Below are 17636 nucleotides of genomic sequence, written 5' to 3'. Positions count from 1 at the left end.
ATTGTACACTTTATAACTTATAACTATAAATATAACATTCATACAGAGATAAATACATATGTTTTGGAGCTGCTTATAAATTATAAAATAGTATACCATTTAACTTACCTATCTCCATAGAGACAAGTTGTTGAAATCATAAGGCAATGTTACGAGACAGATCTGTATAGAGGTGTGTCCACTCACTCTAAGAATGCATGTTTTTCAAGATACTTTTGAGTATAAATACAAACACCCAATTGAATAAATACAAAATGGATACGTTTACTGCAATACTGTAGAACATTCCAAGCAAAGCAAAAACGTGAAGATCAGCAGGTGGCATACCTTCAAGGCAAGTTACAAGTTAAGATTTTTTATAGAAGGCTATACTTCATAATTATGCTTCTACATGTCAAACAGGTGTCGCGTGTGCAGGGTCAACTGTGCAGTGACGTCAGGTAACTTTCACTTTAAAATATTAAATTGAAAGTTGTATTTATGTTAAAACTACGTTCAAAGAGTAATAGTTATCTACCTATTTTAATACAAACAACAACTTTCTTTTTTATTGTAGTGTGATTTGCAATTTCTCATCACGTGGCATTTTAAAAAACTCCTGCTTTTCACGTTAATCACGCACAAATATTATGTAAAACACAAAAAGACTTTATCATTCATTAATTACGTTTGACCTTACCTTATTTCATCGTTGTTAAATGTACGATGTTTTCGGTATTTTCTGGACCCAAGCGGAAGTTGGAATCGCTCGGACTGAAGCAGCTTCCGGTAGAGTCAAGGTACCATCGGTAATCATGGCGGAGGACCTGCTTGAAACAGTGGACAGGCTCCGGTCCCGACTCCAGGAGAACCAAGAGCCCCGAAAGGTAGGGCCAACGGGGGGATCGACAACACCGGGGAGTGAGGGCCCTCTGTCTGTAGTTGTCTCTCAAAACCCGAAGCTTTATCCCGTGAAGGCCCAAGGGAAGCCGCGCAGTTTGAGTAAAGTCGCCTTCGATGCATACACACTGCGTTCAGAGTCCTCCGTCAGTCTCTCTTCTACGTTGTTACACGTCTATAAAAATAAACCTTTTGACTGAAATGCCATGTTAAATGGTGTAAAATGCCATGTTACGGTGCATGTTCTTGTGAGCATGCAAGATGAGAAAAAACAAAAAACGAATTAGAACGTGAACCTCACATTAACATTTGAATTAATTGTATTTGTTATTGATTTAATAAAACATAAAAAGGGCTCTATAAAACCTATGCATTTTCATTATTATTATTATTAGTGGAAAAAAAATAAAGTTACGAACACAGATGCTCGGAGTAAATCTTACATTTATGTTTCTAATTAAATTTGCAAAATTAAATCGCTTGTTTTTAATCACTCGTAATGTTGATGTTTTGGTCCTTCAGACATTGGGAAAGTATAATTTCGTATTTGATGTATAAAGTTCACATGGAACAGTTTTCATGGCTGTTTCATGGTGTTATAATGGATTAATAATCATCGTTGCACATTAGGCTGTTGGAGTAGGTATGTAACGTGGTAATATAGCTCTAGCTGCATACATCATGAATCAAGTTTTAATTTAGTTTTATTTCTTCTAAATTCTGATGACTAGTTAACAGGCCAACGTTGCTCAAATTTCCTATCGTTTACTCTGGTTCCTGAAGGCCTCTCGTGAAACGTCACCGTATTTACGGGGCTTTAACTTGTTTTAGCAAAATCGTTACTTAATTTAAGTCCCTTTGTGATTTGTTGAAACCACTGACTAACTCGCCAATATGTTCTCGCTTGCAAATTGTTCTACCAAAGCTAAAATCACAGCGATTAATCTTGTCAAAGCAAAAAAAATAAAGGCTTTGAGGGCCAGGATTAGCAGTGGAGCTAACAGGCAACGTAATGTGAGTCAGACAATGCCCATTCATTTTAATGCTGTCAAAAAACATGCTATACTTGCTCTAGATTTGAATAAATCACGTCAAATGTATTTAGTTTTTCAGTTTACATTTTCATATTGCACGTGCAAACCCACAAACATTACATTCAGGCTTGGATTATAAGATATATTGATTTATAGTAATTTTGGGTTGATTGCATTGGAAGCTGTGATTATTGACTATAGTATATTACTGTGACAGATTCATTCAAGAATAGTTTGAATTCAGAGTGTAGTCCTTATTTAGGTCACCTCATAAGATGTACGGTATGCAATAAAAATAGAAAAGTCATTATTGAAACTATACCTTGAGAGAAATCTTAACCTGATTTTAGATGTTGTTTTAGAAGGCATTTCTCTGATTCTTGTGACCTTCAAATGTGCATTTCCCCCCGATAAGCTCTGAATGTAGTGTGATAGATCAATTTAGTGGTCTCTTCAAGCTAAATGAACACATCACAGTGTACTATAAAAACTCTAGTGTAACCAAGGGAACATTTCTGTGTTTATTCCCCATGTTAGTTACAGTTGAATTATTCGTATGGTGTATGTTTAGAATCACCATTTGTATGGATCCACAGGGTGTAACAATTCATTAACTATATTGATGTATTTTTTATTTATTGTTTTACCTACATGCATCACTGTACACAATTACCTGTAAATAATGTTGTGTATCTATATGCTTGGGTGGTGATCTTTACTAACACAGTATTTAAACCTAACTGATGCAGTTTGTGGCTTCTCATTTCTGAAACAACCATGTGGAAAGCCAAATCCCGTGGTCATGGAAAAGATGTCTGTGGATTTGAGAAGAGTCAAATCATTGGCATCAAGCAGAGAAAACATATAAAGAGAAGCAGAAACTAATCTACTACAGATCTGAACCCCAGTGACAGTGTTTGGGACAAGGCTTTGTGCAGTGGTCACTTTCTGCCATCATCAATACAAGATCAGTGTGTGAAATAAATCAATGTAACGCTGGATGTAAATACAAATTTAATGATTGCAGATGCTTATTGAAACTATGCTGTATAGAGAATGTGTGCTGTGACCAAAGCTTAAGACAGTCCTACAAAATATTAGAGCGTGTGTCCCTTTTTGTCTGTGGAGACTTTTTATGTAATTGATTTTGACACAATAATGAATAAACAGGGCAGCAAGATTAATTGAAATCGTCATTTAATTTTACGTTAGTGATAATTATAGGTAATACAATGTCTGAAATTTGTGTAATTTGTATTTGTTTAGAAGTTCATATTTCAGTCTCTTCACAAATTTCCCTAGTGTTCCCTAACCTTAATGCAAAAAAAAAAAAAAAAAAATATATATATATATATATATATATATATATATATATATATATATATATATATATATATATATATATATATATATATATATATATATATATATATATATATATATATATATATATATATATATATATATATAAATTTCAACATATCAACATATGCAAAATGTTTACAGGGAAGCATTAGCAAAATCAATATGTTAGATTAAAAAAAGGAAATAAGAGCTGAGGGAGCACCCAATAATCGTCACTAAATACATCATACTTAAGAGTCAAATCACCATTGCTTTGGGGAGATGAAATTCAATCCCATTGTCTTTTGTTCTGCCCTAAAATCAAATATTGTTTCTAAATGGTATGAAAAGTTTATCGTTGCTTTTTTGTGATTTATTTTACTTTTTGGTTTTCAGCTGGTAAAGGCTCTCAGAAGACTGGGGGAGCTTCCTATGACTGTGGAAATCCTGGTGGTCAGTATCAAAACACAAATGTCCCCCTTTTCCATTATCATATGAGAATTACTGGCTTAAATATTTATCATAGTTTTACACCATTCAACTGGCATGTTAAAATGTGAAAAATATAAGGACTTAACAATGAAGGTGAGGTGTCACAGCATCAAATTTTAGTGCTGCGATCTCATTCTAATATATTACGGTCCTCTAGTACTGTATGTGACCAGCTTTATTAAATTAAACTTGCAAAAGTAAACTTATTTTGATAAAACCAGCCACACCATACTGTTTTGTGGAATATACGTTGAATTATTATTTTTAGTTTAGTTCTTAAAGTCCCTATTGTGGTAAAATGTGTAGTATAACTTGTCACATGTACGTTTAGCATGTCCCTGTGAACGACTCTCTGTGGGGAAAACCTGTACAGACTAAATATTTATCCTTTTGCCACTTTTTATACATTTATTCAGGAAACTGGAGTTGGCAAAGCTGTGAATTCTTTGAGGAAGCATGACATAGTTGGAGAGTTGGCCAAAAACCTTGTGGCGAAATGGAAGAAGCTGGTTCCTCAGACCTCAGACAGGTACATATAAATCACATTTACAAAAACTGTATTTCTGAGGTGAAAACAAGCTTAAAAATCTGGATTTAACTACTACTCAACTGCCATCAAATACTGTAAATGTGAATGTCTGTGTACAAGTTGTTAAGGTTATTGTTGAAAAGGATTGCATTTTACTTTTGTCCTTAAATTATTCTTATTTAGCTAAACACATCATGTCAAGACCATATATGTACCATTATATTAACTGGATAAGGGACGCCCCCCTCTGCCCATGACCCAAATGGAGTAGTGGCCACTCCGCTGTACAGCAGCCACACAGCCCAAACCATTCAATGAGTCCAGCCTCTAAAATTACTGACAGTGTTCAATTATTTTTTGTCCAAAAATAAAATGGAAGGAATTTCCTTCTTGTGAACGGTCATTTGCTGTCGACGAGCTCGCTTCTGTTGCACAAAGCATCATGGGGAAACATTGTCAGAGTAGAGGCCTGTCTCACATCTTCTGATTCTACATGTTTAGTCCTGACTGGCACCAGCAAGAGGCCGGTCCCTGCTTGTTTGAGACAAATGCATGGATAAAGGTCAACGCACATCTGACGCTCTAAAATTGGCGCCCCATTATCTATATCCATGAGTGTGCACATACAGGGCGCGCTCGAACCCGCGCCTCGATTTGATTTTGTGGAATTTGGATGTGGCACTGCAGCTAAAAACACATGTTTTTTGCTCTTCTCTGCTAAGTACAGACAGATCTCTGCTTTGTGACCCACAGAGGTAACTCTAAAAACTTCGAGGAGCGGACAAGTGCTGCAACAGCTGCAGAGAGAGCACCTGCTGCATCTGCTCTCTCTCGTGCACAGAAAACTGTCATCTCACTAAAGTTATTAATGACCTGCTCAAGCCACCGTATTTTCTCTCCACACTCAGCCTTACACTGTCTCTCATTGTAGGCAGTAATCTGCAGTTGTTTTAAAGCTTTTTTAAGGGCCTGTGATGCACAGCGTTCTGTGTGTGATGATGCAGGTGCTTGTTGTCAAATGAGTCTGGTTTAGACATTGTACCTTTTGATTTTGGCAATGATTTTTAGATGGTAAAAAGCTGCTGATGTTGATTAGATGTGGCTGGTAAAGTTGAAGTGTAACTCCCATTATTGCCCCCTGATTTCTAGTTCGATTTGTAGGTTTTAATGACTCTGGAAGTGAGTGCTAACACTCTCTTTGTTTCTGTAGGCTAACGATGTCAATCTTGTCTGAGTTCAGCTGGAGAAAGTTGTTTTGCATCCACACACTGATCTGTTGGATGCAGCGACAGAGTGAATCCAGTGGTCCATATTCACCTGTCGACAGTGAAACATGCATAATTGTCTGCATAATTGTCTGCATAATTGTGATAGGACACATTATTCCTGCGTATTACCGTAACTGATGTAGCATGTAGAGGTTGAACAGTAGGGGTCCCAGGATTGACCCTTGGGGCACCCCACAGTTTGGGCCATGTGGTCTGAGACAGTTACCAATTTCAACCATTCTCCTGTCTTCCTTATAAGGAGGACTTGAACCAATTTTGGGCAGTGTCAGTGATGCCCACCGAGTCCTCTAGTCTCTCTAAGAGGATCCCATGATCGACAGTGTCAAAAGCAGCACTCAGAATTAATACTGAGGCTTTGCCCGTGTCAGTGTTCAGGCGGATGTCATTTGCCACCTTGATAAGAGCAGTCTCAGAGCTGTGATGAAGTCTAAAACCTGACTGGAAAACATAGAATGAGTTGTTTGGAGAAAGTCAGTGAGCTGCACTTTTTCAAGGACTTTACCCGAAACAAATTGTTCAGTACTGTGGCATCAAGTCTGCTCTTCTTGAGAGGCTTAATGGCCTCAATTTTCAAGACCCTTGGGAATGCTTGAAATAAAAGCGACATGTTAACTATTTGAGTGAGTACACTTAAACTGCCTTAATGATAATAGCCTGCATTGCCTACATTATGTCTATTAACATATGTTTTATCTTTTCTTTCTATCAGCGTAAATATTTTATGTTGGACTTTTTAATTTATTTATTCCCAGAAGCATGATTTCTAATCCTCAATTGGACTTAATAAGTACAGTAGTAACTTTTAGTAGTAGTATAATTTGGGGATCCTTTTGAAACTTGGTAATTGTTTTTTTTCCCAAGTTCTAATTTGTTGTATTTTTTCCTAATATTTTAGACCCTCCAACAGTCACAACCCCAAACCCCATTCCCACAGAGTCGAAGAACGGGTCCACAAACGTGTCCGGGACCCTTCCCCTGAACCCTCTCCAGAGCCTTCATACGACCAGAACCAGGAAGAGGAGGAGGAAGAGGAGGAGGAGGAGGAGGAGGAGGAGGAGGAAGGCTACAACCCAAACTACTCTCCTCAGTATAGCTCTCCACAGAGAAATAGCTACCAGTCTGATGAGTACGACAGCCCACAGCCAGAGGTCAGTGTTAAGAGTTTCTTTTACTCAGTTACACTTACACACTCCTGAAACTTAATGAAGAAATTAGAAATCAATGTGGTTTTATCTCATCACACTTTACTGCAGAGTCCTTTTTGAATCAATCTATTTTGAGTGTCTTAAAGTTTTGTGTCTGTATTATAGTTTAAGTACATTTGAATGTTCCTCTGCCCACAGCCCAGCCCTCCACCTGTGCCTCCGCCTCCCAGAAAAGACCTAAAACAGAGCAGCAAACCCAGCAAAGAGGTCCACAAAAATCACCACCAGAGCCGGGACAGAACGGAGGAGCAACGGTCCAGCAGTGGTGACCGCAAAGAGGGAAAGAAGAGAGAGGAGGCCAGGTGGGACAGCGATCATAGTCCAGAGGAGAAGGCACCTAAACAAAAGAAACCCTCTTCCCAGGAAGCCAAGAGGGAAGACAAGAAGGGCAGAGGAGAACATGGTAAGTTTATAGTAACACTGGGCCTTGTCATATCACTGGTGATGTAAGATTTTTATGTATGTTTAGTCGGCTGCTTCCAAAGGTATACATTCACAGTGTCCATGGCATGAGTTTTGAGGCCCAGATACTGTACATACTACAGTGGGATGCCAATGGCATGCCAAAGATGATTTGTAGTGTTCTATTGATCAGATTCCAATATTTCTAAACATGTAGAGAACATTTGCAATCATCTCTGGGTCTGCCCCGCTGCACTGGGAGAGAGCGACTGGGAGAGAGCGACTGGGAGAGAGCGACTGGGAGAGAGCGACTGGGAGAGAGCGACTGGGACCTTTTTAATGCGGGGCGGGTTGAAAAATAGATTCTGTTGTGCGGGTTGTTCAGAACTCCTCCCCGAACTCCTGGGAGGAGTTCGGGGAGGCCATGGAGGAGGACTATCGGTCGGCACCAAAGAAATTCTGGCAAACCGTCCGGCGCCTCAGGAAGGGGAAGCAGTGTCTCACAAACACCGTTTACGGTGCGGGTGGAGGCCTGCTGACCTCGACTGGGGATGTCGTCGGACGGTGGAAGGAATACTTTGAGGATCTCCTTAATCCCTCAGTCACGTCTTCTGAAGAGGAAGTAGAGACCGGGGACTCGGAGGCTGGCTCATCCATCACCCAAGCTGAAGTCACTGAGGTTGTCCGCAAACTCCTCGGTGGCAGGGCTCCGGGGGTGGATGAGATCCGCCCTGAGTACCTAAAGTATCTGGATGTTGTAGGACTGTCTTGGTTGACACGTCTCTGCAACATCGCGTGGCGTTCGGGGACCGTGCCTCTGGACTGGCAGACCGGGGTGGTGGTCCCTCTGTTCAAGAAGGGGGACCGGAGGGTGTGTTCCAACTACAGAGGGATCACACTCCTCAGCCTCCCGGGTAAGGTCTATTCCAAGGTACTGGAGAGGAGAATCCGACCGATAGTCGAACCTCGGATTCAGGAGGAGCAGAGTGGTTTTCGTCCCGGTCGTGGAACACTGGACCAGCTCTATACCCTCCATCGGGTGCTCGAGGGTTCATGGGAGTTTGCCCAACCAGTCCACATGTGCTTTGTGGATCTGGAGAAGGCTTTTGACCGTGTCCCTCGGGGTGTCCTTTGGGGGGTGCTCCGGGAGTACGGGGTCCGGGGCCCTTTGCTCAGGGCTGTCCGGTCCCTGTATGACCAGAGCAGGAGCTGTGTTCGCATTGCCGGCAGTAAGTCAGACCTGTTCCCAGTGCATGTTGGACTCCGCCAGGGCTGCCCTGTGTCACCGGTTCTGTTCATAATTTTTATGGACAGAATTTCTAGGCGCAGTCAGGGGTCGGAGGGGGTCCGGTTTGGGGACCACAGGATCTCATCTCTGCTGTTTGCAGACGATGTTGTCCTGATGGCTCCATCAAACCCGGACCTGCAACATGCACTGGGACGGTTTGCAGCCGAGTGTGAAGCGGCTGGGATGAGAATCAGCACCTCCAAATCCGAGGCCATGGTTCTCGACCGGAAAAAGGTGGCTTGCCCTCTCCAGGTGGGTGGGGTGTCCTTGCCCCAAGTGGAGGAGTTCAAGTATCTCGGGGTCTTGTTCACGAGTGAGGGAAGGATGGAGCGTGAGATCGACAGGCGGATCGGTGCAGCGGCTGCAGTGATCCAGTCGCTGCATCGGACCGTTGTGGTAAAGAGGGAGCTGAGCCGAAAGGCAAAGCTCTCTATTTACCGGTCGGTCTACGTTCCTACCCTCACCTATGGTCATGAGCTTTGGGTAGTGACCGAAAGAACAAGATCGCGGATACAAGCGGTCGAAATGAGTTTCCTCCGCCGGGTGGCTGGGCGCTCCCTTAGAGATAAGGTGAGGAGCTCGGCCACACGGGGGGAGCTCGGAGTAGAGCCGCTGCTCCTCCACGTCGAGAGGAGCCAGCTGAGGTGGCTCGGGCATCTGTTCCGGATGCCTCCTGGGCGCCTCCCTCGGGAGGTGTTTCAGGCATGTCCCACCGGGAAGAGGCCCCGGGGAAGACCCAGGACACGCTGGAGAGACTATGTCTCTCGGCTGGCCTGGGAACGCCTCGGGATCCCCCCGGAGGAGTTAGAGGAAGTGTCTGGGGAGAAGGAAGTCTGGGAGTCCCTGCTCAGACTGCTGCCCCCGCGACCCGGCCCCGGATAAAGCGGCAGAAGATGGATGGATGGATGGGTTGTTCAGAGAATGCCAAAGTTGCGGGACCCCCGCGTTGGAAATAAAACAGACCCGCATCATTAAATAAATATAGGTATAAATATTCAAATAATCTGCCCACCTCTATTATGAGTATTCTGTGTTGAAAATGACATTCTGCTGTCTAAAAACAATACTCAGTATTAGTTACTCATATACAGTTTGAAATGTTAGTATTGGGGCATCAGTAATGTAGAAAAGTGAATGATGATTAAACACTACCAGTCAGGTTATGAAAGTTCAAATAATTTAGACAAATCATCTGCCTGATGAGATATACCACAATAAACAAACCTTTTCAAACTCGCACTCATTCATCTTGCTCGGCTCCTACGATTGTGAATTTTATGTTGTTCTTCAGCTCATTGACTGATTGAGTTCTTCTCTTCCCAAATGTTTTCAACGGGAGCCATTCCAGCTCAGTTATACAGATTATACAGATCAATTATACAGTGCTAACCAAAAAGAACCGTAATAACAATCTGGCTTTTTACAGGTTAACAATAAAATGGGTTTGGTTGTACAATAGTTAAAGATTAGATATTCTCTTTGGTCCTAAACTGTAGTCAAGCATGGTCTTGTTCTGTTCTAGTTCACAAAATCATTCATCCAAACATGTCAAACTGTTTTTTGTTCACTCTTTGTACATGTCACGGTGTCCCAGAGCGGAAGTCAGATTACACAATGCAAGTTACACATTTCCTCAAATATGTGATGTAAATAAACATCAGTACAGAATTTATATGTCCTTAATAAGGCCTGCCACATATTGTTATTGAAAGCGTCAAATACATTAACATTTACATTTTGCAACTGAAACGATGACCAATATTAAAACAAGTGAGCTGCAATGAGCTATTATAATTTATAAGTTTTAGATGGTAATTATTCAACTGCTCAAATGTGAAAAATATAAATGAAGGAAAAACGGTAAATATTAACTCAAAATCATTTCATAGTAGTTCTTTCTCTAAATTCTCCTTTTTTCCCCCATTACAGTCCGATCAAAGGCTCCAAAAGACTCTCCCACAAATGAAGAGGAGGAGGTTTTCGAGACTCCGACCATGTCTTTCGAGTCTTTTTTAACGTACGACGCTCCGAGCGCAATCAAAAAGAAGAAAAAGCCTCCGCCCTCCTCCGTCCCAGTCTCCTCCCACAGTCGATCGGTTCACTCTTACTCCTCCTCTTCCACGCGGCCCGCCCCCCCATCATCGTCACAGTCCTCATCGTCTAAAGTGAGCAAGTCCAACAGCAGCGGGAAACGACCCCACTCAAGCTCCAAGTCCAGTTCAAGTTCAGGACCGGTCCCAGAGAAGCGCAAGAAGGTCAACAACTAAAAATAACCGTATATTTTTATCGTTTTGTCTTTTGTTTTGTGTTTGTAGAAAGACAGATTTTGACAGAGCTGATGAAGAAATGGTTTTGTCCTGTTCTAGTATTGGCTTAGGTTGGGTTTAGTTTAATCCCAATTTTGATTCGTTGTGTGAGCAAAAATGAATGCATCCATCACCTGAGTTCTTTTTTATTGATCCACTTGGGAAATTTCTTGGAATAGCTTAAAAATACATTTAAAACAGACCAAATAGAATAGCGTAATAATATGGTTTTGCTTAATTCTGGCTGTCAGTGTGTGGTTTATTGGCTCAGAAAACCATTTGTAAAACAAAAATGCTCACCTTCAAGGGACTGTGCTTGGTTTTTAATGGAAAAAAGACGTTATTTCTACATTTTTTTTTACCTTTTTTATGAATCGACATTCATGCTGATGAGTTGACTGACACTTTATTATTCACTATGACTGCCTCTATAAACTGTTTGGCTTAATTTCATTTGGAGTGACAGGGTCAGATTTTCTGCTGAATCTGTGGCTATGAGGTAATGCATGTGTTTTCCGTGGTTACAAGTTTACTGCTGCCAGTTTTGCCTCTGTGGCAAACAAGGCTTCTCTTTTTGGCTGAACTCAGTCACTCTTTTTGTCCGTCTGTTGTTTGCGCAGAGTTTGTGCATTGCCTCAGTTTTTTTTTTTTTTACAAGACAAGACTTTATGTCGCTACAAGGCCCACAATAAAACAAAGCAGAAAAATGTGACTGGAAAGCAGCAGCACACCGGCCCAGTGTGTCCCGATGGCCCTCCGCTGCAGACTGAGCAGTGTGTGAAGTGGGACAGAATGAACAGAGGTGAATAGAGAAATGAGGCTGTTTAGACCAGGGGTGTACAAACCTTTCTCACCAAGGGCCACATTCTTTTATTTAGTTTTTCAAAAAGGAACAAACTCCAATCAGAAAAGGAACAGATATCAACTAAACATTTAAACATGTATAAAAACAGTCCCAGCGAGTCCAGAGTCAGTCAAATGTGTCCTTTTCCGAATTAAGTTTGATTGTTATTTTTTCCAATTTGTCTAATTCCTGTTGTTATGTCAGTCCAGTCTTTGATCGTCGGGGGTTTTGCGTCATCCATTTCTTTGTTATGGTCTTTTTTTCTACCAAAGCACATTCCAAAGGTATCCATTCACCACGGGCCACATTTTAAAACATACGGAGCGGAGGGCCACAGACAATGAAGTGAATCAAGACGTTGAACATTAATATTAGTTCTGTACAACATCAATATGTTTGTTATTTAGGTTATGATGGCAGAATGTTTCCGATTTTGCACTAAAAAGTACAGTACTACTTTTTAGTTATTTGGGCCAATTTAGTAGGAAGCCTGAGGGCCAAAAGATGTATCTGAGGGCCGCATTTGGCCCCTGGGCCATAGTTTGGATACCCCTGCTTTAGACACACTACACATGGCACCTTTTAATATTCTGCGATCGCTTCAGACATAAAGATCATGCATGGCAATTTGTGAGCAACTAAATAAAAACAAAACTATCTAAATATTCTAAACTAAATTGTAAAATGTTTTGCAGGTGGTTGAGCCTGTCCCAGTTCTTCCCGACATCCCTCTTCCTGCCATTCAGCCGAACTACAGACCCCTGCCCTCCATCGACGTCACCCCCCTGTCGCCCCAGAGACGAAAAGGTAATGCCACAACTTAGGCCTTACTTATTTTATTACTTGGTTTACGGATCCGCCGCACTTAGATTATTGATTTCTACAATATAAATAAAATAAATTATTATAATTTTTTTTGTATAAAGTACCGCCGACAATGCAAAATAGCTTCAAATGAAATATAAAAAGCGGTATTAAGTCAAAAGATAAGAGCGTGTGAAGCAATTTTTTTGTCAAAATCCTGCGTGAGTCTAGGACGGAGCGGGTCTGTCCCTGGACCCGGCCCCGGGAGAGCATGAGAAGACGCGCGCGTCCGTCTCTCTGTCTGCTGTGCGCTGCGCCAACTCCTTTATATCGCAAATACACATTTTAAACCCGTTTACCACATTTTCTCCAGCGCGTTTTGCCGTTTTTCCCTTGACTAAGGCTGTACACTTAGAAGCGTCAATTCTACCAATGCAAAACACGTTAAATCTACTGTTACACTCACCTGCGCCCCCCCCCATTCTTATTTATATTTTGCCCGCCTGTTCAATATATTTCATTTAAAGATCCGTAAACCAAGTAATAAAATAACTGCGGCCTTAGGGCTGGATGATATTATCATCAATATTGAACTATGATCCGTTCCCAGTGCAATTTCTGGTCAAATCGTAGTACAAATCCACTTGGAGCACATGAATTGTGATAAAACAAATCGAGATCTTGGCTCTAGAAAATTGGAATGTTAATTTCAATACAAACCAGTGATTACTTTAATAATTGACTACTGCTTTTGTCAATAAATTAAACCATTAATTTTATTGCGCCTTATGCTTTTTACAGTTTTACCAAGTGAAAGCCTTTGGTATGTCATCTGCCTATCAGAGAATATGTGCAAATAAACCGTGTATTCAATGTTCTGCTCTTGGATTTGTTTATTTGATAAGGGTGTGTTTATGATAATCTGCTTTACTCGACCAGTCCAATAACTTGAATAATAAATGGCTAATATTTGTCATTTTTTTCAGTTGCTGTCTGTGCTGATGAGGAAGATACCGGCTTCACGGGGAAAAGGTTAAACTCCAAGATGGTGGTTTTCTCTGGATCCAAAAGCGCGTATTTGCCTCGAATGATGACGCTGTACGAGCAGTGCATACGTGTGCTGCAGAACAACATAGACTGTGAGTAACGCGTCACTTTCTTAAGATTAATGGTGTCTTAAACTGTGGATTTTGGGTCCTTTTATTTAGCTGGTTTAGTTCTGGCTCAGACTGTAAATTGGGTCTGTTTTGCATGGTTCTTGTTCTCTTTTAAAGCAGTAGTTGGTCCAATATAGAGCTGCAACTAACAGTTATTATAGTTGTCAACAAATAAAGTCTGAAAACTATTATTTATTTCGTACAGAGACTTAAATGATATTTTTAGTCAAATAAAGGCTGAAATCTCGAGAATATTTACAAAAGTGTATTCTTGATGAAGAACTAGAAATTGTTTCTTTTTTACATTTTGATTTCATACGACACTGTCTTTGTTCTAAAAATATTCGTATGTGTTTAGCGTCTGTATAGTCCAGATTACTATCACGATTATCAAAATACGATTACGATTGTTAATTGTTTACAGTTGTTTAATCGTTGCAGCTCTCATCCAAAAATCAACAGTGGTTTTGTAGTTGGTTTATTTGTTTCTTTGAGCATAACATTGTCCATTCGTTCATACTTCCTGCTGTTCTTTGAAGCTATTGCCGAGGTGGGAGGAGTTCCATTTGAAATCCTGGAGCCCGTTTTGGAGCGTTGCAAACCCGAGCAGCTGTATCGCATTGAACAGAGCAACCAGGTGAGCCCTGCATGTGCGAACACTGCCTTCATGTGCTCCGAAAAAGATGAGGGTTCACTTGTTTTTTTTTGTGGCCAAATGAGACACGTTAATATAAGGTGATATTTCTGCACTTTTGTGGTTCATTTTTTAATATACTACTTTTAATATATTACTTTTTGTCAATACAGCCAAATACCTAGATTGGATGAAGATGTAGGTTTAGAGCATGAAGAAATCTCACTTTGAAAGCTCTGATCATTTAGTTTTTGAACATATCGTTCTGGTTTTGTTCCATCCTCTTTCAGTGGTTCACAGAGGATTCGGACGAGCTATGGATGCGTCACTGTCGGAGAGACTTCAAACGGGAACAGCCGCAGGAGTACGAGTCCTGGAGAGAAATGTACCTGAGGCTCCACGACGAGAGGGAGGAGAGGCTGAAGATGTTAACGCAAAACATCTCATCCGCCCACGCCAACAAGCCCAAAGGTACTGTCAATCTGAGACGAGCACTGTGAACTTGAATTTAAAACATAAATGGTCGATATAATGCAAGAATTTCAGTCAGAAAATTCTCCAAAACCCTTCAGCCCGAATGTTAATAATATAGTTTTATCTTCAACAGGGCGACGGGTCAAATTGGCGTTTGAGAATTCAGTTGCCAAACCGCCACGGGACGTTCGCCGGCGACAGGAAAAGTTTGGTACTTCAAGTGGCTCATCCGCTTCGTCTACAGCAGCGGCAGCTCCCATCAAGTGAGTACAGTCTATTTTCATTACAATCCTAATATTGGCAGAAGGGCCGATGCTGGGATAATATCTGAAGATGTATATTAAGAAAAATTATGATATTTATGGACGTGTTGATGAAGAAATACTGAAGTCTTAAACCTAGACCGCGGGTGTGTTCTATAGATTGACCGATATGAGGTTTTTCATGGCCGAATCTAGAGAAACCAATGGTCAATAATCTCTACCAAATCTACCCCAAATTATGCAGTTATAATTTACTACAATATCCTGTTTTTACCACAAATCTATTAAAGGCGGTTTAAGTCGATTTGAGAACGCAGGCGGAAGTGCGCATGCGCACTCCCCCGTGCGGACCGATACAACACACACGTGTGTTTGTTTATTAGCGCAACGGAGCGCATCGCTCGTCTCCCGTAGATTTCTGTCCACTTCTGCGTCAGCTCGAACTGTCTTTCTCCGTCTTCATTTTGCCCCGTACACTGAGGGAACTATATTATGATAGATCCGCGAACCGCACGCGGCTGCAGGTGAGCGATAGGTGCATTTTATGATTGATACGTGGCAGGACAAATGATTTATCCACGCTACGAGGAAATATGATAAAAAATTTGCTGAAAAAAATTGGCCATACCACCTATAAGAGAGCAGTGTAGTCTTGTTTTGTGCAGTGTCCTCTTCGCTCTAAAGTGTTTTAAAATAAAGCAATATTCTTATTCTTTAGGCCACAGGTCGGCCAAAACTAAATATCGACCTCTGCTGGAGAATTAAGGCTAATAGCGCCAACTGATTTACTCGTCCTGGTTTTGACCTGGTGTGGGCCCTGTTTGAGTCAGTACGTTGTCACTACGTTGTCACTTTTCATGGTCTTTCTTTTTTTCCTTCTCATTCCCTTCAGAATTCGGCCGGTGTTCACGGCTGCTCACTCTGACCCCAGCGGCTCCTCGTCCTCCTCCTTCAGCTCCTTGTCCAGTGCTTCACGACCCTCTGCCATAAGCGCAGGTTCCTCTGCCGCTGCAGCCGCCCGGGACAAACCACAGATCAAAAGTAAGTCTTACTGGACCCATTCACTGTGAGCATGGAAGGACACATTTGAGCTTTTAACCATGTTCTAACATTGTTCCCTCATCAAAAACATACCTGGAGTAGCATTGAGCTTTGTTCATGCTAGTTTGAGGAATCTTGGTTAGAAAATCCTCTCCCCTCCGACAGTCAAAAACACTGACGTTTTCTCAATCTTCGGTGCTGTTTTTAAGTCCATAAATCATCACCAGACTCTTATTGTGAATTTCTTCCGTCTAATCACGATCAGTACAACTGTGAGCCTCCTTGTGAGAACTTTCCAGTCATTTTAAATTAGCCTGTTGCAATTCCCTCTGCAGCCAGTAGATGGTGCCAAAAACAGCATGTTAATTTTGTTTTTGATCAATTTGGATGTATATTTTTTCTAAAACATGAGATGCCAAACTAAAGGCACTTAAGAGCATGTTTAAAGGCTGATGACAATACAAATAATAAATAGCATCATATTGTGTCTATAATACTATTCAGTTGTGTAAGGGAAGTAATAATATAACAGTAACTGATCATAATTCAACTAAAATTGAGACTTTAGTGTGAAATGTTGAAATCACAACCTGTTTAAGACAAAAAACATTAGGATTAAAATTAGTATTAAGAAGACTACTTAAACCAGGACGTAATTAGGACAAAACCAGGATCAAACCAGGATCAAACACGACACAAGTATTTGCTAGTAAACTATAACTGTTCTGTAATGTATGTTGTTAGTTTCTCGTAATAATAATTTTGCCTTTGTTGATATTGCAATAAACTTAATTTACAATATTTTGTGCCCACTTACCCCTAAATGTATCACAAAATGTATTACCTGGGATATTTTTTTTTCTCTTTTTTTCCAGAAATTGCCCCAATGATGGCTAAAACTATCAAAGCCTTCAAGAACCGATTCTCCCGTCGGTAGTGTGAAGAGACTGCCTGTAGATTATGGAATTACAACTAACTGTTTTTAATTTATCCCTTTTAGCAGTGACATTTGCACACTCAGAAAACACTGTGTCTATCCATCGTCAACACATGAACATATTGGTTGAGAAGTCATTTTGTTCTTTTTAAATTGTTGAGATTCTGTTCATGTTTCTCAGACTGGTCAACTTGGTCACATTGTTTTACAATAAGTCCGATAAGACACAAGGCAAAGATATTTTATTTTTATTTTATTTTTATTTTGTTTTCTCTTTGACATAAACCCATATTCCTCTTTTGAAGGACTAGTTTTATGGGATTTTTCATAATTGATTCTACTTGTTGATTCACTACATAAGGAATAAATATAGGCACATTATCCACTTTCAAAGCTTTCCAGTTTTAAATCCTTGGTCAAAGCCACGGCTTTTAAAAATAAAACTAATTTATTTTTTAATTTATGAGCGGACACAGCCTACACACTGCAGTTGTCCTGTCACTCTTGAGTGTGTCTCTGTAATTTTAAGCCTTTACAAAAATACATCAAAACACCCACAGAAAAATGGACTGTATTTATCAAAAGGGGACCTGTTAAAACACAACACGGGGCCCAACATGATGTAGGTTGAAAATTGGAATTTATTAGATTTTAATGTTCAATGGTAATTTTTATTAAAAATTGTCTTTTGCCCTGAAATTGACTTCGTCTTTA

The 17636-nt window shown here is 40.6% G+C and overlaps 2 protein-coding genes across 2 annotated transcripts in view; one reads left to right on the top strand and one right to left on the bottom strand.

Annotated features, from left to right (window-relative positions):
- LOC140362067 (small ribosomal subunit protein uS7-like) overlaps positions 1 to 17636 on the bottom strand; it is a 252108-nt gene that overhangs the window by 68879 nt on the left and 165593 nt on the right. The gene's annotated exons all lie outside the window — the stretch shown is intronic.
- On the top strand, positions 722 to 17621 carry eloa (elongin A). The gene is made up of 13 exons (XM_072448088.1): positions 722 to 866; positions 3654 to 3710; positions 4166 to 4278; positions 6463 to 6715; positions 6911 to 7175; positions 10392 to 10717; positions 12308 to 12419; positions 13403 to 13555; positions 14113 to 14210; positions 14498 to 14678; positions 14815 to 14944; positions 15837 to 15985; positions 16861 to 17621. Exons 1-13 carry the CDS (start codon positions 795 to 797, stop codon positions 16920 to 16922), a joined length of 1971 nt encoding a protein of 656 aa, XP_072304189.1. The 5' UTR covers positions 722 to 794; the 3' UTR covers positions 16923 to 17621.

The sequence above is a fragment of the Eucyclogobius newberryi genome, unplaced genomic scaffold (genome assembly GCF_026437365.1).
Source record: "Eucyclogobius newberryi isolate DKJ021-1_F unplaced genomic scaffold, fEucNew1.0.hap1 SCAF_16, whole genome shotgun sequence".
Lineage (NCBI taxonomy): Eukaryota > Metazoa > Chordata > Actinopteri > Gobiiformes > Gobiidae > Eucyclogobius > Eucyclogobius newberryi.
This window is presented reverse-complemented; position numbering and strand designations above follow the sequence as displayed.